General features: G+C 36.7%; 1 protein-coding gene across 2 annotated transcripts in view; it reads left to right on the plus strand.

Annotated features, from left to right (window-relative positions):
• LOC137273803 (large neutral amino acids transporter small subunit 2-like) overlaps positions 1-18663 on the plus strand; it is a 41979-nt gene extending 23316 nt beyond the window's left edge. For both annotated transcript variants that reach the window (XM_067806662.1, XM_067806663.1), the window contains exons 2-11: positions 7736-7861; positions 8534-8633; positions 8911-8955; positions 9589-9712; positions 10109-10212; positions 10887-10983; positions 11945-12094; positions 12623-12707; positions 13223-13315; positions 14589-18663. In XM_067806662.1, the coding sequence (XP_067662763.1) occupies positions 7736-7861; positions 8534-8633; positions 8911-8955; positions 9589-9712; positions 10109-10212; positions 10887-10983; positions 11945-12094; positions 12623-12707; positions 13223-13315; positions 14589-14653 (989 nt within the window). In that variant the 3' untranslated portion in view covers positions 14654-18663. The remainder of the gene's footprint in view (positions 1-7735; positions 7862-8533; positions 8634-8910; positions 8956-9588; positions 9713-10108; positions 10213-10886; positions 10984-11944; positions 12095-12622; positions 12708-13222; positions 13316-14588) is intronic.
• Positions 18664-25261: the final 6598 nt, after the last annotated feature.

Below are 25261 nucleotides of genomic sequence, written 5' to 3' on the forward strand. Positions count from 1 at the left end.
ATCATTAGGTGTACATTCGAGTGCACCAGTGTATTGTTTTAAACCAACAAAAAGGTAAAAAATAAGAAACCAAGAATTGTTTGTCACCTGCTGACTAAGACCATGCTTATCTGTTTGACACCGGATATAAGAACATACAAGACATTTCCCTGATAATGTATTCTGTTTGACAGATGTAGACATGTTTCAGTAATAAGATGTCCCACGGAACCTCTCGTTTCCACGACAACAGAAATCAGTATGTTTGTGGATAGAGACTACAGTAAAAGGCACTTAGCAGCATTATTCATAGCTCAAGGTTCTTTTGTTATTAGTTGCCATAACAAATTGATGGGAAGCAAGGCTTTTAGAGTGTAATTTTTCACGAAGAAATCAATAATCATATGCCTCATAAACATGTTTCTCTGACATCTGTGTAGTGATGAGGTTGATTGCTCATTCTATTGATCACAGGTTTTGTTACAGTCCTGACCTCCACTTGTACCAATAGGTTACATTCATCCGCAACTTAAACTTTGTAAAAATAGCTGAAAATGTTCACGAAGCCAGATGTTTTTACACGCCTGCTTGATGTTCTTATCAATCAGTTGTTTAAAGATAAGGCTTCCAAATTTCACATTTTCTTAACATCATGACCCGTGAAGGTCCCGGGGTAGCATAGGCCTTCAGCAACACATGCTTGCCTTAAAAGGCGACTGTGCTTGTCATAAGAGGTGACTAATGGGATCGGGTGGTCAGGCCCACTGACTTGGTTGACACATGTCATCGGTTCCCAATTGCGCAGATTGATGCTCATGTTGTTGATCACTGGATTATTTACAGATCGCTACCATATAGCTGGAACATTGCTGAGTGTGGCGTAAAACTTTACTCACTCACTCTTTCACTCACTTTTAACATCGTGTTTAGTTTCTATGTTTTGAAAAATATCACAGGTTGTTTTGATTGAAAAATAATTAAGGCAGATGTGGATATTTCATAATCTGTCATTTCTGATTTCTTTGCATTTAAACTCAAATGACTAACAAAAAAGTATTCGTGTCCTGTTTGCATGGATCAAATTCCTCAGAATGACTATAGTCTAAAGCTTAATCCATGCCAATTTTCACTGGGAATACTGGATGAGGCTGTGTAAACATGGATGGTATTGGTGGCCAGGTCCTTATCTGTGATGTAAATTGTTTGACATTAAATAGGTAGTTGATTCTGCATGAAGGTCCGAGGTCAGTAAAGGTCACAATGTGTTACTGCTGGAGTTGCCATTACGCATTCAAACCTGGAATAATTTTTTATTGTGAAGTTATTTTGTTTCAGAGTTTTATTTTATGTTAGATACTGCTAAATCCACATGAAATATTTGAAATCTTTGTAAGGCCAATCCCGTTTGTAAACTTGAAAACTGTGTGTGATTTGAGGTGTAATCATGATCATTGTGTGAGGACCAGTGTTTTATAAGAACTGTTTGTTTATAACACAGATTACATATTTATGGATGAAATCTTGTTTATGTATGTTATTGTGAACCATAGATTTGTCTGTTTGTTTTCCAGCTGTATAAGGGTGGTCTGTTAATTATTGAGTCTGTATCATGCGATCCAGTGGTTAATATCATGAGCATTGATCTGAATAGTTAATATGCAGTGACAGGTATCCTTCATGCCATTACACTGAGTACATGTTCATGATTCTGGCCCATTATCAGAAGTGTTAAGAGAGATGGTAACTTGCTGTGGAATCTTTAAGATATTTATGTATCAGATGCTGAATGTATACACACAGAAAAAGACTTTATGTATTCATATGATTCAAGAAGGCCATTGTCTTATGATTGCTAGTGACTCATGGAGGCTGGTGGAGGCTCATGATTGATAATTATCTGAGTGTTGTCTTAGCTCCCCCAACAGGGATCTTGTGCCTGTGGCAATCAATTAAGCAGTCAGTCAGTCAGTTATGAGGGTTTGACGAGGTCTTGTCTGGATCTTGTGAGTTGGAGAGGTCTTACAGGTTATTTTTGATTTGCATTGTTCAGTGCAGTGGATTGTGGGTCTTATCTCTTGTTTGTCGTCTGGGCTTTTGTCATAATACTTGGGTTTGTTGGATATGAACCTGGTTATGAGTTTGCTGGTTTGTGTGATAAAATCTGATGTGAAAAAGAACATTTGTGAAAAATGTTCTACTTCTGAAATGTTCTTTATGAGTCAAGAAGAGGGGATTGTTCTGTTACGGAAATGGTCTTGACAAGCAAGGGGAGAAATGTCCTTGACAAGACCAGCACAATGTTCTATATAAGACAAAAATGTTCTTGACCAGTCTTAACTTAGTCTCAGTGTATTTCGTTACACTCCACCACTGAGTCTAACAAAACCTAGTAGAAGGCCGCGTCAGGTAACCTTTGAGCAACCAATGACGGTCCAATCAAATGCGAGATGGTTAAATAGATTTTTCTGACTTGCACAAAAGATGTGATACACAAGGGCCTTTGTAGTTCACTGGCTTTAAGTGCATGAATAGTAATCACATTAGGCTCCTTTTTTCCTTTGTTCATGGCTGGTGAGATAGCTGAGTGTTAAAAGCATCTTCTTGTCATACATAGACCAAGATGACAAGATCCGATTCCTCACCCTACATTGGTAAAATGTGTAAAGCCCATTTCCGGTGTCTCCTGTCATGATATTGCAGGGTTATTTTTAAAAAAGCAAAAAGAAAAAACAGCGACAAACAATGCTCACACGATTGTTTGTCTGGGCTTGTGGTAATTTGATCTCACACTTGTCTCATCTGTCACTGGATGCAAGTAGTGAAGGAATTTTTAAAGCCATGCATTCCTGATCATTGATGCTATATGTGCACCTGATTGTACCATCTGATGCAGATGTGAATGGTTATGCAGATACGGATGCTAATGCTGATGTAACCATATGATTGTACTACACCACTGCTTGACAATACAACAGCTGTGGCTAGATACTTTTTTTGTCATCTGATTATGCCACATTCAGCAATATTCTCTTCAATATATGCAGTGTTGTAAACTCTCCAAAATTTCAGCCAGACAACAGGTCTGGTAACTCTCAAAAGTGGAATGTTGCCAGTCCAGAATTGTCTGGATTAAGAAAAATAGTAAGAAGGTAAATAAGAAGAGAGAAACTGGTTAATGTTTTCAAATCAAGGCTTTAGTCCTTATACTCAAAGTCATATTCGTCCACGACCATTGGGCGTGAAGCTTCTTAAAAATGCCCGTCCGGTCGCAAGACAGACCGTTTTCGAAGGACGAGCAGGCAGCAGTTTACAATGGTGACAGTGGTTTGGAAATAATCAAACGTCAACCAGACAGTCCAGTGATTGATGTTGTGAGCTGCGATCCAGGTCAGGGCATGATGACACACAACCAGTTGAGTCACTGATCAGTGATCTCTGAACCATGAAAATGCCTTATGACCAGCAAAGGCTGCTGGGAAGATCTTTTTACTCAGAATCCTTCTGGCATAGCTGAACAGTGTCTGTCCATGATTCAGTATAGTTTCGCAAACTTTACACTCCCATTCATGTCATGATGTTAAGTGGTTGTTGATAGTTTTGAAAGGCTGTTACATTTAGGCAGGTCATGTGATGACCTTTCAGCAGACATTTGGAGGTCAGCCAAGAAAATTTCACTTCTTCCTGGGAACTGGTTGAATGCATGAGGTAAATAAATCACAGATAATGATGATTAAAGACCTTTTAGTATTTTCTGATAAAGAAATAGTGTAATTAACTGTGAAATAAGTGAAAAAAGTTGGTCCCAAATACATTTATCAAGCATTTTACAGGTGGCACAAAGTATCTAGTGAAACAGGATGTTGAACTAGCCAGAGCGGCTTCAGTAAAATATTTATCATTGTGACATAAGTCAGCGGGTTCAACTGATAGTTGATGGTGCATGCTCATGCTATTGCCTACGCAATTCAATTCTAATTCAATTCGAATAAATGCAACAAATAGAATCATGGCTATTTTTCTCTGAACATAGCTAGGCAGTAATGATTTCTGATAATTCATAGAAATATCTTTCATTAGTGGGAAGACCTTTCAGATACAAACCACATTGTCTTTACTTCCTGTGTGTATGGCAATGATTTCCTAACCACTGCCCCACTGGGAATGCTACTTCCCCGATACAACATTACGTTGACAAGTTACTTCACTTGAAGAATAGGCGACAGAGACCCTGTGTGTAAACAAAGAAATGTTACCACATTGGTATATGTAATATGAAGCAAATATAGACAGTCAGTAATTGCAATGAATGGATCAATTGCTACCCAAATATAACCTCAATTAGTATCTTCACTGAAATACACAACCGGCTGCCAGTTTATTAATAGCGCAGCCTTACAAGCTCCAGATGTTGGCTTTAATTCAATAAAAGAGTGGTATCGATCTTGCCTTCACTGCAGTCGTCTATGCTACCTTTGAGTGCTGAAGGTTATTAAATCTGTGGCCCTGATCTGTTTTCGAGTGTGTAGCTCGTCAGTAATCAATAAGACCTGAGATGCGTAATTCTCGATTCAGAGACGTATTGACTGAATGATAAACATGTCTTCGTCATTTTGTAACTGACTGGTTCAAAATAACTGCTAATTGTTATTGGGATTAGCAGTGCGTTTTGAGGTGGATGAACCAAGGTGACTTTCAAATTGCTTTGACGACATTCCTGAGCTCAAGGTCATTCTGGCCATAAATTGGATAATGATTCAGTTGAACAATGCTTGTTTCATGTAGAGTTTATAATTTCGACTTACTAATAGATTAAAAATTGGCCAAACATATTTTGGTAGATAACATTTGTTTTTGAAATTTTGACATGGTTTTTAGTTTTTATTTATTGATATAATCGATGTATGGTATCATGGCTTAGATTAACAATGGTTTGTTTGGAAGCTTGGCATATTGATGTACTGCCAGTAGATTTGATTTTTTGATACTGATTCAGATAAACAGTGATTATTTAAGAACTTGTACAACACAGCTAGTTGTTTCGATTCAGTAATGTATTCAGGACAAAACAAACAGTAATTTTGGGGAGTGTTGATGTAATGGGTGGAGTGAATGAGTTGGGATTTCATGTACGCCGCTTTTTGCAATATTCCAGCAACATCATGATGGGGGACACTAGAAATGAGCTTTGCACATTGTGCCCTTGTGCCGGTATATCAAACTGTGGTCTTCGGCATGATGATCGAATGTGTTAAACACTGGATAATGATGTGGCCCTGTGTTGATGTAAAACTTTGTGAGGGTGTTAACATATGGACATAATGATCGAAATATTGGAATTATTATTGTTTTTATCCCATCCCATATTTAAATTTTTGCTTTACTGTTCACTCCTTAATGCCATTTTTTCTAAACTTTATTTTTCAAATCGACAAAACTGCTTCAGGTGGGATTGATTTCACAAATGGTTTTGTTCCTTCTGCCTGAATAGTTTTCTTCTATTCGATTTGTTGAATGATTCTGTGTAATGGCAAGGTTTAATTCAATGACCTGGAAGACTCCAATTGATGTGAGGATGTTCTTTTCTGTATTTCTGATTCATTAATGTGATTGGAATGTGAGAATCAATTAAGAGCAACCTAATCAATACAGGCTGTCTTTGAGGAGAGGGTCAGAGGATTGCACCGGATTACCCAATTTCCCGCTGTCTGACCCAAATGTAAGCCATTTCGCGTGTTGTTACCATGGTGATAGGAATATCGTGGGTGGACTTCCGGTGACTTTTTCTTGGAAACTTTGGCAAAAACATTGCAGACAGATTGCAGGATCTTTATGAATGAGACATGACTCATGATTGAAATTCTGTTTTAATTTTCAGAATCGACTGCCCCTTAGAAACTAACAGATCCTCATGACCCTGTAACCATGTTTCAAAAACCTGTTACCATAGTTATTTTGGTTTCTCTGCCACAAGGGAGGACCATGTTTGGGATTTTACTGAAGTGATAAACATCCGAGACTTATGTCACTTCAGCCTCTCCTTCCACATTAGACTGACAAGCCATGGTAAAACCATTAACTCCAACACTCTGGGTTTTACCTCGGCTCACAAACGTAGGAATCCCAGGGACGCCAGTGATGAGTGGTGTTCTGATCATCGGAAATGATTGAAAATAATAAAAAATGGATCGCAAGAATAAAAACTAATTATTGATTGTAGAAAAACATTTTGGATTAATAGAAATTTTGTTGTTTTAGTTAAGTACTTAAAATTGGTGATAACATTACAAATGATTGCAATGGATAAACTTTCTCGAGTCCTCCGATAATTGATAGTGGATTTGGTTTAGGATTCCCAACACTAATTATTGGGTGAGTGATTGAGTCAGTTGAGTTTTACGATGCAGTCAGAAATATTCCAGATATGTGGTGGTGGTCTGTAAATAATCGAGTCTGGAACAGACAATCATTGACCAGTGATCAATAGCATGAGCATCAATTGGAGCAATAGGGAACTGATGATATGTGTCAACCAAGTCAGCGAGTCTGACCACCTCATCCTGTTAGTCGCCTTTTACGAGTGTGGAGAACTGAACGTTTTGATAATTCCTGTAGTGCCTGGAATGAATCATTGATCATGGGGACTGGTGGATGAAATGATACACATAACTGCTCTGAAAGAAACCAAACACTTACTGCTTGACAAGTATCAGATGAGCCAGTGCAGTGAAAGCATTTGTGACAAGCAGGTGGGGCAAGTAATCTGGACGAAAACACTTGGTTGCTACAGATAGACTGGCGATTAAGCATGTGCAATACATGCTTACCATGGAGTGAAATCAATACCGCTACTGTTTAACACGTGTCTCGTAGAGACGAAATTCGGGGTCATTTGTCAGGTCTTGGCTCATCATGAACTTGTCAAGCAGTAGCAATGTCACAGATGTGTATAATGAATAATATTGGGCATCTGTCTGGATGCAGTGAATTATTAGCGTAAAATTCTATGATTCATTCTGTTTAATAATTTTAGACAGAGTAGCTAATCAAATTAGTTAATAAAATATTTATTTTTGAGTTAATTTTGAAAATAAACAACATTTGAACAGAATTATTTATAGTTAATAAAGTAAATGAAGCTGTTATTATTCTCCATAGGTCGTGTTTATGTCTAGTTACACAGGACAGCTGTGTTCAGCAGCTGTTGTGTCATGTTGATGTGCTAATGTTGCATCAAATGTTTTGTATTTCTGGTAAATATTTGTTTAACAACGGCAAAAATGTTTGGCAGTGTTATTCTGTATCCAGCTGTTCAGGTGGAATTATTGACTGATCATGTGAAACTTTTTGTCATGTCTCAGTTCATACAGAAACATCTGGTGATGTATTGTAATAGGATTTTGTATGCTTTTTTATGGTTCAAACATATATGAATTATTGAAGAAGCCTTTATCTTTATCTTTAAGCTTATATCTGTATCCATCAACATTCACAGTTTTGATCTTTTAAATGATGCTACCAATGTTTTTCGATGATTGATTGGTTGTAATAAGCCTCAATTATGAGGTTGTAACCAAATTAGTGAGCATATTTCTCATTTTTTATATAGTTTTAAAAGGACTATGGGTGACAAATTATGCATAGTGTGGTTTGTTGTATGTTTGTCAGTAGCGAGTTTTGTGATTTTTGACACTGTTTCAGCATCCAAAGTCGGCTTACTGTTTTTAGCTCACCTTCAATTGTTGTATTTTTGTTGCAGTGGTGCTGACGTTTGTCAACTGCTATGACGTGAAATGGGCAACGCGAGTCCAGGACGTGTTTACCTATGCGAAAGTGTTAGCGTTGGTACTCATCGTCATCACTGGATTCGTACAGCTGGGAAGAGGTAAGTGTCACGATGGTTTCTGAAGGTTATTGATTAACAGATCAACAACCCATGCTTGCCTTAAAAGGCGACTTTGATTGTCGTAAGAGGCGACTAATGGGATCGGGTAGTCAGACTCGCTGACTTGGTTGACATATGTCATCTGTTCCCAATTGCGCTGTTTGATGCTCATGTTGTTGATCACTGGATTGCCTGGTCCAGACTCGCTCAGAGAGAGTGACACAGACACCAGCTGGAAACATGATGACTAGGAACAGTCTTGGAGCCATGACTCTTGTGAAAACATGGGCAGTGATTGATTGAGACCCAGGCCCAGAATTGTATTTTGGTGATGCTGTAAATAATCAATACCAGAACTGAAAAATTAAAATAATTCTATTTTGATCAGCAGCTTAAACCTGCTTGTCTCAGGTGTGACAATGTTATTGCCTAAATTTGCACTGGGTGGGTTTCATTTCCTTACATTGAGGCCTGGGAAAGAAATTATATCAGCTGTCAATATAGGAAGTAAACGTTTGACTTTGATTACAAAAAATGCCATAATATTAACAAAGTTAAATCATCCCACAGAGCACAAAATGCAATCTTACTAATATGTTTCTTTTGAAAGAGGTCAGCATGTTAATTCTTTGAACTGTAATTGATGAAAGCCATGGTGATTTTTTTTTTCAGGTCAGTTTGACAGCTTCAAGAATCCCTTTGAAAACACAGAACCAGACATTGGGAAAATATCACTTGCGTTCTACTCGGGTCTGTTTGCCTACAACGGATGGTGAGGCTCATTTATATACTAGGTTTATTAACACTGTGTTTTTGTCGCAGCTGCATACTTGAAACATTTTAACTTTTGAGTGTGAAAGCATTTTTCCCTGTCTTTTTCATCTGTAAACACAGTTAAAGTTTGAGTTAAAGTGGCCATTATTGCAGAAAAAGCTTTTGCTACAATTTAGTTTAAACAATCCTGTCTCAGGTAAAGTTGGTCATAACAGAATTTCATGACTTTTTCACTTCATACTTCTTTGGAGATAATTATCATCACTTTGTTTCAGGAACTACCTCAACTTTGTGATAGAGGAGTTAAAAGATCCTTACAAGTGAGTTCTTTAGTTCAAATGTACTTGATCTTTTGAAGTTGAAGTTTCGTGGATTTGAATGTTTAAATTTGTTTTTCAGTGAATATTGTTATTCTCTGTTAATGTGAATGAAGCCAGTAAACATTGCTTAATGCCACTTCTGCAATTTTGATGCTATTTCCACTGACTCCTATCAAAACATGTTTGATCATCAGTTGAAGGTTTAGATGATGAGAGTAGAGGTAGTGGGGTGTTTATAGTGGCTAAACTGTTATGAAAGTTATGAAAGACCTGTGTTCTGTTCTTCTCTATTCATCTTCTTCTGGTGTTTCCCGCCTTGATGGCTGGAATAATACTAGAAATAGCTTAAAACTGTAGTTGCTCTCTCTCCTGGTCTTCTAGTCTGTGTCTGTGGAGATAAGGGGTAGAATTTAGAGAAGAGGAAAAGGTTGGTTGGAATGTTGTCAAATGGACTGGAAATTGTGTATACTTTTTCAGTGGCGAAAGACAGTTGGGTGACAGTATGTGACTTAAAGTAGTATTTGCAAGGTATCATACTCTAACTGATGGTGGATGGTGAAGGTTCATTTCACCGTCATCACTATGGCAACCCAGTCATAATACCACCAATATTTTGATAACCTTGCGTTTCAGGAACTTGCCAAAGGCTATTTGGATCTCCATCATCCTTGTCACCGTCATCTACACACTCACCAATGTCGCCTACTTCACAACCGTCTCACGTGAGGAGATTGTTGGTGGGGCAGCAGTCGCTGTGGTAAGCAAATTTTTCAGTTTGGGACTCCACACCAAAATGGCATATTTCCTCAAGAGAAAATTCAATTTGGTATTCTTTTGTCTTTTGTCTGAATATTCTATCATAAGTAAATTAATATTAAACTAAAATAGTAATTTATTTGGTTATTATGTACTAACTGATTTCATATCAGTAGGAGAAAAATGTGAATATATTTCTGTGTTAATTGTTTGTTTTAATCAAAATCCATGAAATTAACTGAATTCATCGACTAATAACAAGAAAGCTAAGTACTTTCATAAGAGATATTTAGAAAAAGTGTACTAAATACATGAGTGACAGTATTCGAAACCTTATGAAAGAGGTATACCGTATAATGTAAGGGAGGTAACTCTTCATTATTTCTTTTTTCCCCAGATGTTTTCCAAACGTCTGTATGGATTTATGTGGTGGATTATGCCGATCTTTGTGTCCTTGTCAACATTTGGTGGAGTCAATGGTATCCTCTTCACCACCTCCAGGTAAGAAATAGTTTAAAATAGCCCTCAACTGAGTCAATCCTATCTTGAAATAGCCCCCATCTGTTAGCGCTGGCGGTAAGAGGCAAATAACGGCTATACTGTTATTGACTTGGTTGATTTCCTGACAGTATAGCTGGTGGTGAATCATTGCTCATAATCAATGTCAGTGGATATTCTAGTCTAGACAGCTTCTGAAAAATTACCCTACACTATTCAGTGCCTGTGGTAAAAAAAATACTTCTTACTGCTTGAGACCCATGAAGATCCAAGTTAGGACTGATCTTCACTAACCTATGCTTGTTGTAAAAGGTGAATTAACAGGTTTGGGTGGTCAGACCGTTGACTTGGTTGACATATGTCTTCATATCCCAGTTGCGTTGATCGATGCATATGATGTTGATCATTGGATTGTCTGGTCCAGACTTGATTTTGATTTTGATTATTTACAGACCGTCGCCATGTACCTGGAATATTGCAGAGTTCGGCTTTAAACAAAAAAAAGTTTACTCTTTGAATAAACAGCTAATCCTGCTTGTGACACAATGAATGCATTGGTGCTATGAGATGACTACAGCTCACAAATCGTGAAGACTGATCTGCAGAAATAATGTACAGTCTTGATTAAGCCTGTCTTGATAGTGTTTTTCATATTACCTGCTCTCTGTTGTTTGCAGGCTGTTCTACGTGGGTGGCCGTGAGGGACACATGCCCCAGATTCTCAGCATGGTGCAAGTTCAGAGGATGACCCCACTCCCAGCTGTACTCTTCATGGTGAGTCCTGAACCTTGAGTGGGAAAGATGGTGGAGGAGTGCAGAGTAGAAGGTAGAAAAGGCCTTCACAGAGCCCAGAGCGGAAAAGATCTTCATGGGATCTGATTTAGAAAAGATCTTCATGGGCCCTGATTTAGAAAAGGTCTTCATGGGATCAAACTTAGAAAAGGTCTTCATGGGATCAAACTTAGAAAAGGTCTTCATGGGATCAAACTTAGAAAAGGTCTTCATGGGATCTGTAGTAGAAAAGGTTTTATTTAGAAAAAGGATGTCATGGGATCTGATTTTTTCATGGATCTGATACAGTCTTAGTTAGAAACAGTCTTCATGGGGTCTGATTTAGGAATGGTCTAGCAAGCAGCTCACCTAGCATCAAGAGTGTACCTGGTAAGGGGAGATGATGATGTAACTTACGCTTTTATCACCTCACAGTTTGGGTATTGCAAAGGGAGGTGAGGATGCAATGTTGAGTGATCTATGCACGGGAGTAATTTTGTGTTGTTGTTTGACTGGAGTAGACTAATACCTAGTAACCAAAATTCATCTGTCAAAATTCATGAATCAGCACTGACTACACTTTTCACTTATCTCCCCTTGATCATGTAGATAAATAAACTCCAGCATTAAAACTCACAACGTGTTTTCCTTAAACTGCATCCTGTTCATTAAAGGGGAATGCATTTTTGCCACATGGGTTTCTAAATTATCTCAATTTAACAAAAAATCAAATAATATGACTTTATTTGAAATATGTAATTTGAAATTTTGGGTAGTTAGGTTTAATGTTATTTCTGTCTGCATTTACGGATAATTGTCACTGCACAGATTCAGTCGTCTTTCAGTTGTATTCAAATCACATTGGGCAGAAAGTAAAGCGCTCCTTTAGAAGATCTTACTTTAAGCCATGTTATGTTTTAGACATATTGTTGACACAAACTAATCATGTCTGTGATGTCTTCAGGGGTTGCTGTCGTTGGTGTATCTGGCGTCCTCAGACATCTACGCCCTCATCAACTACGTCGGCTTTGCAACATGGCTGTCCATTGGCTTGTCTGTAGTGGTGCTGCTCTACCTCCGATGGAAGAGACCCAACATGCCAAGACCAATCAAGGTATGTCACAGGAGACATATTGACTTTTATAGTTTTATGGATTTAAAATAATTGACCTATAATTTACTGAAGGCCATGAGGACCTGCACATATTTGAAACTGCCAGCCCTATACAATAACAGGTTATTTCAAACACTAGTTGCTAGTCATAAGATATGGTCAAAGGGAGATAAGCAGTCTTTATAACAACTAATGGTGTTTTATGGATATACAACTTCTTTATGAGCGACGTTTCAGTGTATACTAACATCATTATCAAGGAAGTATCATCACTGTCACAAATGAGGTTGTATATCCACAGAACTCATTGTTTATCACATCAACTTTTAAATACAATGTAAGGAAATGATAAGCTTTGCCACTACACAAATTATCTCCCTTTATATGCAAGTAAGTGGAATTTCAACACCATGTAGATTTTTTGTTTGCAAGATAAAGTGTTGTTTGTCAGTTATGTGTGAATAAGACTCACTGATGATTACTTCAAATAGAATTTTGTAAATAATTGTACTAATATTTATATTTTAGGTTCACCTGTTTTGGCCAATCCTGTACACATTGTGTTCCATCTATCTGGTCGTGTTACCCCTCTATGCCAGCCCAGTAGAGACAGGTATGTACCTTGTACCACAATGTACCTTGTACCAGTATGTAGCATGTAACAGTTCATGTGCAGCCCTATGTCCCATACACACACACATGGGATAGCCTTGTGGTAAAAGCATATGTTCGTCATGTCGAAGACCTGTTTCTGATTCCCCACTTGGATACAATTTGTAAAGCTTATTTCTGGTGTCCCTGGCTGTGATATTGCTTTTTGGGACATTGCTAAAAGTGGTGTAAAAACCAACCCACTCACTCAGTCATATACACACTGAGATTCCCCCACTCTCAAACACCTCCTCCCCACTCTCCCCCCACCCACCAAACACACACTCAGCACCACACACAAACCATACATGCACACATGCACACACTCAATGTAACAACTGACATCTCTGTCCCACTCCACTCTAATAAATTACCTCTTTAGCAATCTTGTTCAATTATAGTAAAAATATATTAAATGGTATTAATTTTGCCTTTCTCCTTTCTAACTGGTCTTCATCCTTTCTCAAATTGTTGCAGGAATTGGCTGTGCTATCATTGCCACCGGAATCCCTGTGTACATTATCTTTGTGTTCTGGACAAACAAGCCACAGATCTTTGACAACTTCATGGGTAAGTCAGCTGAATGATTGTGGAAGACTACATGAGCAAAACCACTGAATAAGTAGAATAAGTCTTCAGCAACCCATGCTTGCCATAAAGTGCGACTGAGCTTGTTGTAAGAGGTGACCAACGGGATCTGGTGGTAAGACTTGTATCCCAATCACGCAGATCGCTGCTCATGCTGTTCGCCGCTGGATTGTCTGGTCCAGACTCGACTATTTACAGACCAAAGCCATAGAGCTGGAATATTGCTGAGTGTGGTGTAAAACTCACTCACTGAGTTTGGATAACCATTAATAACTTGATTAGACTGATCTGGTTTAACTGCTTGATTGTATGGTATTATGTCGGTAAAGCACACATAATACGCTTCGTCCCACCTTATAATTGCAAGTGTATTTGTTCCACATTCCCTGTGTATTTCCATCTGTGCAACAAATAAAGTAATAAAGGAAAATTCAAGCGTTCCTTCAATATTTTCCAGTTTTTATCATCAACTTTGAAATTTGAATAGTGCTGTGAGAGGAAATTTGAGAATAAATAATGAAACACTGCTGTGAAGTGGTGTTCCCTTATTTGTTTCTCTCAATATACTTCTGCACATGTCAGTGCTTGGAGCATTACTCATGTGTGGTAGAAGTCAGCATTCTACTGGTACTCTTATCAGTATTATTATATTCCCAGCTACTCATTATGTCGATCTCTCGAATGCTGGGTCCTATTTCACTCTTTTAGACATGACTGTCATATCCCTGGAATGTGTCCTAAATATGGATTTTGAACAGTATAATCATTCCTGAAGCAGTATTGAGCTAACTGCCCAACATGTTATCATATCCCAGTTGTGAAGATCCATGCTCATACTGTTGACCACTGGATTGTATGGTCTAGATTTTATTATTTTTCCTTATCCTGACTCATGCTTATTGCTTATCACCTCTTCCCTGGCGGGAAAGGGCAGGCTATACATGGGTGAGTGTATTTTACGTCCGCTTCTTTTAGAAGGGAACTTCAAGGGATTTCAGGTGTTCCACTACAGAAGAGGAACAGGAGATAAGCAATAAGCATGAGTCAGGATAAGTATAAAATATAAATCTTATTCAGAATTACATATTTACAGACTGCTGCCATATAGCTGGGACATTGCTGGATGTGGCATAAAACTTACACACTTGTTCCTGGAGCCACTGCCATTACAGTTTTGTACAGAACTAGTTTTCACGTCTCTTAACAATTTTCAAATTCCTGTTCACTGAACTGTGTCTGTTCTGTATATTTTCAGAGAGCACTACAACGATGCTGCAGAAACTATTCATTGTCGTTCCTGAAGACTCCAAGAAAGAATAATAACTTTGCCACTTAGGAATTTCACCTTTCTACCCTCATACACAATGGACTTGCCGGCATTAGAATTCTCATTATGATAAGATAGTATCATCCCATTTGGGACCATCCCAATACCAGTACATTGTAGGGAGGATAGGTTTGGAAAATGTTCATATTGAACTTTTAAGCAAGTCTTTCAACAGGGTATTATTTGTTACGATGTTGGCAGCGCCTGCTTTACCAAAGTAATCTTGCGCCCGTTATTTTTAACTTTGTTGAAATAATCGATTTAGAGATACTTAATTTGTAAAGAGAATATGAGTTAATGACACGAATAACTCAATTATGAATGGGTTTTCTTTTCCTTGGAAGGGTTGAAGTTATTTAACAAAATATGTCTTGAAATTGGTTGGAACAAACGTATTCCGTATTCATAATTTGTATTATTTTTTTATGATTAAAAACATTGGAATATTTTGGGGTCTCAACCATGGGTTTTCCTTCACCAAGCATAAGTATCACATGCTCATGAAACCATACTTTTTAAAACACACTTGTATACTGGGACCCAATTCATAAAGCGACTTTAGCTCAAGAACTTTCCTGCTTCAGATCCATAACAGAGACTCATGATAGTCGTAGGGCTAAAATTTCTTTGTGAATAGGGCAAGTGTTTTTTGATAGCATGAAAAGAATGCTGGGTTTAAAACCATTAAGACACCTAATCATCTGTTCATCATCATCATCATCATCATCATGATCATCATGTGTGTGTAGATAGAACCCCTTGAACAGTGCTGATAGGTGGTGATAGGTTTTGTGTGACTCTAGGTAGTGAATACTGTTGGTTTTACTTTGGGGAGCTGGTTCTTAGTCCTCTATGTAGCGTTGGCACAAACAGCACTCAAGGGGTTTCACCAAACACTAGCAGTTCAAAGATAAATCTTAACATTCAGTGCGGCCCAGTATCTTATAGTGATTCTGTTTGCATTTCTTTCATCACACCAAATGCATTTTGATGGATTACAGTTATTGAAATACCATGCGCTATCGATGTGGGTTTTCAAACTGGAAAAAGAAAGATTGATGGCTTGTATGTTGAATTGATGATTTCTCAAGCAGGAAAGATGATTGCAGGAAACTTTAATTGGACAGTTGGTATTTGGACAAGCTGCTTTGTGTATTAAATTCATGTGTGATAGATACCCCATTAGTATTAGTACGAGTGCACCAATTGTACTACTAGGTTTAGAATATAACGTATAATTTGAATATTTGAAAAACAAATTGGCATGGATTGTGTCTAAAAAGGCCAAACTGAAGTCCATTATGGACATCCTCAGAACTGTTTCATCGGCTGTTGATAATCTTCACAAAGAAGATAGCAGTGCATAGACTTATTTTGATGAATTTTAGGGTTTTGCAATGAAAAGCATGGGCATTACTGTTGTTAATCTTTTTATTACCCTAGTTATATGGTAAGGTTCATAAGGTAAGGTTCACTGCCCTACTTCTTGTTTTTATGAGGTTAAGCTCAACTACTGGTCATTTCACTTGTTATTATTTCTTAACAAAGTTGTCTTCGCATTTCCAGAACTTGACATATCAGAATTTATGCAGTTTTCATTCATCTGCCAGACCTGAATAACTGGGCATTGATGGTGGGTGGTATTTGGGTAACTAACTCAGAGTTCTGTGAATCACAAGTTGGGCATTCACACAAAATGCAGGCTCACTGCCAGCACCCAGATACAGATGCATTACAACAGTAGCATGAAACTCAACTTAATCACTCACTCACTCTCTCTTTCCTGTTCTAGTTTGGACCAATCCATAGAGACAACACCAGTGCCTTAAGTTCTGATATTTCTTGTGTGAGCAGGATTAGAATCAGAATTTGGCAGGAGTGTTATAAACAAATATTTTATATCAGATATAATCACCAGATTATTTATTTTTCTCACTAAGAACAAAAAAACAGGTTTGTCTAAAATGCACACAATTTGACTTGAACGTGGCTTGTCCTTTATATAAGATAGAGAATTCTTGCCATTTATAAGAATTATATTTTCATTTTTGCATGGCATTTTTTATGTCTGTAAACTTGTCAGTATTTAGGGGCTGTTTTCTGAAATTGTATGTTAATCAACTTCCATTATGAATTGTTTGTACAAGTTGTTTATATTTTTGTAGCTCCTTGCCTACTGAACCTTGAGTTAATAAACTGGATTGTTATGCATTGTAGTTTTTGTGAACGACTTCACAGGAAGCTTCCAATTCTTGTTTTAGCATGGTAAATAAACAAACAAATATTTTTTTGTCCTTTGACTGAGTGTTTTGTTCTAGTTTCACAAACATGTATTCATTAGTTGTGTTGTTGATTACTTTGATGATACACAATAAGTCTGGAAGTAGTATTTCATCCAAGACAAGCACAAGCCTAATTTTAGACTATCTGCCAAACATAGATTGTTAGCAGTAATCTTTGTTTGTGTTGGTCAGTGAAATAGAATTGTGTTAAATTATTTGACTAAAAATATGATTTCCTAAAGTTAAGGACACTGATTTTAATGAATCAGTGTTCAAAATATTGGATATGCTTTTTGAACATTGTCTTTCGAACAATGTTATCCTATAGGAAATCAGCATGTAAAGAAGGACATATTTTCAGTTACCATGGCCACCATGTTTGTGTACACTTGCAAGGAAATCCTTCAGCATCTGTATGGAATGCTTGTACACTTAATGAAAAGAACCTTTACACCAACCTTAAACTATAGTAATGGACTCCTCAAGTATCTGTTCTTGTGTTTCATCAATATTTTGCAAATTAATAATATTTGCCTTAAATGAGTTGACATTTTTAAATGAATATCATTGTAGCATGTAGATATTTGTTGAATTTAGCTGATGCTTAACACTTGTTAGGCATTTACATAACACAAAGAGTTATGACAAATGTTTTTGACATGATAAAATTTGAAGATTGTTTGGGTGTTACAGCATTTGATATGTACAGCTTAATGGGTGTAGTGTCTCAGTATATATAGGTATGCTTACTACACATACGGTGTCGTAACTTCCTTGTGTAACTTAAGTCTGTAACATACTCATGATAAATGTAACATTGTAACATTTCATTTTTATCCATTTTGAATCCACATAGAAAAGGGACAGTTGGTTTGCGTTTGAAACAAAACATAATATAGGTGTAAAATTTCAGTTCTGGTTTAAAGTGAATTTATATAGATAATTTTCTGTATGGTGGTAGTTTTAGAGAATATTTTAGAATGTGTTTTGAGTAACAATATGGAAAGGTAAAGTTTTACTGAGCAGCTGAAGTTCAACATGGTATGGTTGTTTTGAATTCAAGGACAGATAACTCTAACCATATGTCCTTTTGATAAGGAGTGAATGTCGTCAGATGATGTAGTGCACAGATTTATAAAACCTAATCATTCAGAAGCTTTAATAATGTTTGTATGTGTATTGACATAAAACTAGTCAAAAATGAAATGACAATTCAAAATGAATAATCCAAACAAGTTACCCGTCTTTGTATTGAAACCAAAAACTGCCATGAATATATCACATTTGGCAAAGATGATGTCTGTTTACTAGGTGGTACCTGTAGCTTGGTGCTTGCGGGGCAGTTGGTTACTTTATAGCTTTGTGTGTATTTGAGATTTGTGCTGGAGCTGGGTGTGACAGTTTCAATCTGAAGAATCTGAATCTTGACAGTGGTTCATCTGATCACTTATTGCAGTGCTACAAATGCTTTATGTCTTCAGTGCAGTTTGATGAAGTTGTTAAACAGTTTGGTCATCAACATCACCATTTTTGCAGAATGTTAGAGGAAAAACGTCTTCGTCAAGTTATTTTGCCACATTCACATTCAAATGTGATGTACATTTCAGTCACATCTCCATTAAAAGTGGTGTTCACCAGTATCCCAGTCAGATCCTGTGAAAACATACTTTCATTTCTGTGTCACCTTGATTTAGAAACAACTTTTATAAAAAAAAGAAAAATGCATTCAAAAACCAAATATTTGATGGTGTTCTGTTTTGGGAACATGTATGGGTAGGTACCCTGGTAAGTTTAGGAATATAACAGTGCAGCCTTTTTGTCTTGCACATTTGGAACTGTAAGGTCCGTTCAATTTCAAGTTACAGAAATTGCTGTCCAAAACTGCATCTATCAAACCCTAGTAGAAGCTAATCTTTTCAATTGACCAGTCACAGTCCCTTAAAATAGTATTTTTGTCAATATTCAAGGATATCAGCTTGTGGAAATATTAGCTAATGGTATCAGTATCACCAGGAAGCCACAAGTGTACATAATGCATTTCAAATGTTCATGTTTTATGCAGATTTTCATTTGTTTAGGGATCTATATCAGTGACTGAGGAATTTTATAAGTTCCGCTGAACCTTAAACAGTGGTTGTTGTCTGATTGGTTAAATCCATTTGGCCATCCTGCATTTGATTGGATGGTGTTAGGTCGCTCAAGGTTATCTGATGTGACCTTCTACTAGGTTTTGTTAGATGTATTATAATCAGTGTAGCAAATAGTACTGAGACAGCAGAAACTGGACCAACTGTGATAAATGGTTTGCACACTTGTAATGGGAATTTGTCAATCTTGACACTGAGAAGATCACAAAGTTCCAACCTTTGAAGGAATTCTTAGATGCAGAGGCAATATTATGTGGTATAGTATCCGATTTAAATGACATCACAAGTGACTTCAGCAGTGCTTGGTACTGTTACAGAACCGAGGGACAGGATGCGACATTGTGTGGTAGCAAAATATCTGGTTTAAATAACAGTAGAAGTTACTTCAACAGTACAGCACATAACATTTGGAAGGGACAGGGTGGTGTAGTGTATATTACATTTTGCATGTTTTGATCATTTCCTGACATGTTGATAATTTTCTGACCATGTTGTACAAAATTTTCATGTGAATTGTGATGCATTCCTTCAGTCACGATGTGGTATTGGCAACTGGGATGGAGATGTGCTGTGTGACTCGTAAATTTGGTGTGCCTATCTTGTGTTCAGCCGGTTAAGATATTTCTTGTTGTTTCTCATGACTGACTTAGTTAGGAAGGAGGATTAATTACTGTCTTGCTCAAGTCTCTAAGGTTAGGGGTGTAATCTTATTTCTAGATGATTAGAATTAAGAAAAACATGTGCCTGTAAGAGACTGGTGTCAATTAGACTGTCAGCAATTCTAGACCTCAATGCATAGCATGGAAGGAGCAAAAAAGTAGAAACCTGCTGCTGAATTGAAATTTGATCTGAAGCAGTGCATTCATAAGTTCATAAAAATAAAATGAAAATAAATTAAGGTTAGTCTTGAGTAACAACTTTATTTTAACAGGCCTTTAATTATGATTAAATTATAGCTGCAAACTGACAGCACAGTGGTGATACCTGTAGTGACAAAAGATGTATTGTGTGGAATGGAATATGGATCTAATTTTAATCAAGAAATACTGAACACTTTAAAATCTGAAGATGAATATTAAATGTAAAGAATACAGAACTGTATTTTATTCCATAGTTGAATACTTTGAGTACTTGGATTATACTTGTTATGCAGTTTTGACGCTGCCCCAGCTGTGTTGTTGTGTAAACTGTGGCAGATTTGTAAAATGTGAAAACAAATAAATTTCACTGTCAAATGTTGCAACTTTGCTTTTGTTACAGGCAGTTTTGTGATAACTTGGTTTTATTGTTGATTTATTGGTAGAATTTCCAACCAGTGTTGCTTAACTAACAAATACTAATCCTAAAGTATGAAATCGCTCAACTCTGGAGAGATGACAAGTATGTATTTATGTACAGTTTGCAGATAATCCTCAGTTAATCATAAGATCGATCATGAACAAAACAAAACCATGATGCACTTAAACCTTTTTAAAAAATTACATCTGAGGTATGGGAAAAGAACTCCATTTAAGTTATATTCTGCGCAAAACTAAAACTTCATCTTTCATCATAAATGTACATATTGCTGTGCTTGTAACTGTGAGATTATGCATTTTATATTATATTGATTGCCATGACCAAACCAGGACGAAGATGGTCCTTGCTTTAAAACATGATTTAACATTTCAAACACTTCTAAATGTTACTTTATTTCGCATTAATACACTAACATCAGATCAAGAACAGTAACAGCAAATATTTCTTTTGCAATTGAATGTGCTTTTTTATTCTAATTTAAGTTAAATTTTAGTACATTTTTAACAAAATACTGTACGGGTCTTTCAGACAAACTCAAGGAGTGTTGTTAATATTCCTTTACAAGAGAGATGGATATTTAATTTGGTAAATTTGAGGAATTCACTTTGGTCATGTAACATTCCAGTCAGAAGATGCCTTTAAGCTTTTGAAAACTTGACCATAGTCAACAATGATAATAATATTTAATGAAAATTGATCAGTCATGACAAAAGAAATACGAGTTATATTTTCAAGATGGCTCTTTCCGTTACTTGTTAATACCTCAGGTGCAATATTTAAAGTTTTTACAAAAAATTAACTTATTTTTTAAATTTTAATTTGGATTTTATGATGTTTAACATCTGAGCACTTCCATGTATACAGATATTTGCCATTTTGATGTTACTGTATTGAAATTTATCAAAATGTTTCAAAATGAATACCTTGATTGGTAATATACTCGACAAAATTAGTTAGGGGTATTTGTAGATTTTGAAATAATGTATTTATATGATGTATTTGTTCATTGACATACTGATAAAATATCAGTCATAAAAATACCAATATGCCTAACATTTTTTGTCCAGTATATTTGAAATTGCATGACAAAACATGTCATTTTCATTGGATCATGTGAATGTATTGATGTTGGATACAACCTGGTAACCTCTCTCATCAGTGAACTTTGAGGAAGGGGCTGTATGAAAACATTTGGTCAATCTCAATCCATCTTTGTTCTCTTGCTATGGCTAAACAAAGATCTGCCAAAAGACTAAGGAGATAACATCAGAGCAAGGTTCTTGCAAGCTATGTGTGTCTGTTGACATTATGAACAAGAAGACATTGGCCTGTCTGAAAACAGCATTTTGCTGGTATAGTTACTAAAATTCAGTTCCATACTAAATCTTTGAAAAATATTCTCACAGGTTTGATCCAAATTTGCCAACTGAAAAGGAAACTTTAAGAATGTTTAATAGATGGATGAAATTGTATGGTATTGCCAATGGCTGTGGAAAGTGACCTATTTGTAACTCTTTGTGACATGGCAGATACATATCATCTTGCTGCAACTGGACGCACAGTAACTGATGTTCTGAGCAGAGACAACACATTCCCCTATTCCAGTCTGTAAGCAATGCTGAGTGGTCAGAAGTCAGAAGTCATTCTGATGTGATCAACAGCTGGATGTCCTCTGATCTTTGTTGTCAGAAGCAAGAACTAAGATTTGACTTTTCTGAGATTGCCATATAGAAAGTACCTCTGTATTATTGATATGCTGTGTCTGTAAAATGTGTCATGGGAGCATTGGTTGAATTGTTGGTTGTAGGCTCTTAAGTGTCTGTTGGCAGTTTATACACTGAAGAATGTATTTTTGCCACATGAAACCCTGTGGCTCCTGTAAGTTTCAGTGCAATACATTGAACTCACATGGCTGTTGCTTGGTTCCGGATAATACAGGTTTCTGATTGTACAGGTTTATCTATGTGCGTGTACAAAGCTGATTGTAGGGGTTTGCTGTTGCTGATATTAGACAACCTTGTAGAATAATGTAATAAAATATTTTAGACTTATTTGAGACCTTGAGTATTTTATTAACTATGGAAAAGTGGGTGAACGGAAAGTCCAATGTAATATGAAGCTGTAGTCTAGGCGAGAATATGTCCCTTGTGACCTCCTCAGTAAGCATCTTCAGTTCTATGATAACTCAAGTTTCTGTAATAAAAAGGAAAATAGAACCATCTATAGAAATAAGTAAACAAATACGTCTAGTAGGACTCTCATGAGTATAAACAAATATGGCGGCGCGTGTAAAAGTTATTGATTTCGTCAAAATTGACGGACAATTGGTATGTTGTCAGGGCTGCACAGTAACACACAACATCAAAAGACGAGCAGTGCTCTTGTATCTCCTATCACTGACTCTGTCAGCCGCATCCATTCGCGTCCTCCCACACAAACATATTGTCCCTGTCATGCCTCCCGTGGTTTCTTATGTAGGGGTCAAAAGCATTTCCCCGAATCTGAACACAATAGGCTTGACATCGTCATCGTTCGAGGTTGTAGGCTGTGTTTTCAGACCCAATTTTTGGTGGAGTCTTCAACATAAACATTGAATCTCAACAAGTGGGAATTCCAAGCGTTGCCGAATTATTTACAGTAACTCGTCCTCTGATGAAGAACATTGAGCTCAACTATTTGAGACATACAGTTCCTTGTTATTCACATTCATGTTTGCTGTTGAGTTCGCCGCTCTAATTAAATGTTAGCTATAATCTTGTTTGTGAACACTTCTCAACATAACAACTAACCCGACAGTGATGGCCGACTGACGTTCAGGCAAGATTTAGGTCACGTAGTCAAGTTCAAAATATTCACACTTCACAAGTGTTTTGATGAATTACATTATTGCTTTTGAAAACAAATCCTCAATTGAAAAGAATTAAATTTTGATTTTGACTTGATTCTGTCTTAATTTGTTTGTTTTCTTGTGATTGGGCGCCGTATAGGAAATATATTGCCCCTACGCAGTGTACGTTTTCCTGGAATGAGGCGGTTGACATTCAAATCACCAATATGATGTATTAATTCGCGTTACATGGTTCTATGTAAGAAAGCAAAATATTGCTTTATCTTAACATTTTCTTTTTTGGGAACATGGATAATAAACAGGATACAAAACTTGTTCCCCTTTCATATCAAGTTTATGTCGCTCGCTAAAGCTTGTGGCAAACCAAAATTATTTCACTTGGGACATAAACTTGATATGAAAGGGGAAGCTCGTTTAATATCTCTCTCTCTCTCTCTCACACACACACACACACACACACACACACACACACACACACACACAATATCGATCACTACTTATACTGATTCAGACTTCACCATTAAAATATAGCCATATTGTTGGAATATTGCAGATAATAAACCAACAAACCAAGTTATGGTCCTTAATACACATTCAGTATAGTCTCAGCACATTTACTTGTTGCTTGACAACATGACAAGTTATGTTCCCCTGACGCCAGGATTTGTTAACTGTGAGTTTGCCTCTGGTTTTGAACCTAGGAGTACATGAAGTTCCTCTAATAGAATTTGAGGCTGGTCAGCTCCAAACAAAATGAAAGCACCATCTGGGTCTATGTTGGGTGTGGATTCTGGACAGGTCAGGGGAGGAAAAGAAACAACTTGTCTGAGGAAACAACAAATTATTCTTTGAAGAACAAAAAGCCTTAAAAATTGCACAGATGTCAACACTAATTTACTCCAATTAGTATTTTGGTCAAAAGCTGATGCAAAAATCACAATTTGAGGGTCAAAATTAGCATTAACTTTAACAAAGTCTCCATATTTAATAAAAAATATATATACACATGCACAAAAGTTAAACACCACCCACTATTTTTGTGATCTGCTACTTCGGATACTCAAAGGTAACTATCATAACGAGATCTATGACTGTTTTAAGCCGATTTTGTAAACTTTAAGTCATGCAAATGTTGTCTCCAAGTATGTTTATCTTGAGTTCAAAAACAATATAAGCATAATGCAAATTTATCAGCATTTTTCATGCCTATCATCTGCCATCTCTCAGCGGTAGTTAACTTTCTCCTCACCATGACTGATTTTCTAAGTCTGAAGTGAAAGCAGAATCTCACAACAAACCGCTGAAACCAAGTGTGGGAAACTTGATTTTCAAGATTCAGATGGTAGGGAAATGGAGTTGCACATACAGAACGTTTTCCTTGTCATATCTTGACAATCTTAGGTTCAAGAAAGCTAATTCAGTCATAAACATTTATAGTTTGTAATTCTGATCTTCTGTGGTGAAATTAAGACACTAGGAAAATAGTGGTGCTTAACGTTTGTGCACGTGTATAGATATTCTAAGGGCATGTCAACAATGTACTCCCCTAAATCAGTACTAATATCCAAATATAGCTGAATACAGAATGCTGTAGTTGAAATGTATTGTCTATTGTACATATGCGGTTTGATAATTTAGTTTAATGTATTTTTGAAAAAATTCTTAAGTTTTTACTGCTACCGTAATCATGTATTTTGTGTTGTTTTTACGTAATGATTCGAGACAATAAAATTGTATGGGTTGGCATCTCTGTAATTTGGTTTGCTGCCAATCTAACAGTATCAGATGCAGAGCCTGCAACTAAACTGTAAACATGACCAAGCAACAGATGTGACACTAATGACATTGTCACATGAGGGTAGTTTAGAATCAGTCTACAGTAAAAACATACTCATGAATTTCACTTCAAGCTAAAAAGTAAATTGAATAAAGTGAAATTAAGATGGTCAATCCTCATAATTTTACCATGCCAGTTGAACATTCAAATCTCAGAATTTTATTCAACTTCGGAAGTAGTATAGGGAA

Source organism: Haliotis asinina, chromosome 2 (assembly GCF_037392515.1).
Source record: "Haliotis asinina isolate JCU_RB_2024 chromosome 2, JCU_Hal_asi_v2, whole genome shotgun sequence".
NCBI classification, from domain to species: domain Eukaryota; kingdom Metazoa; phylum Mollusca; class Gastropoda; order Lepetellida; family Haliotidae; genus Haliotis; species Haliotis asinina.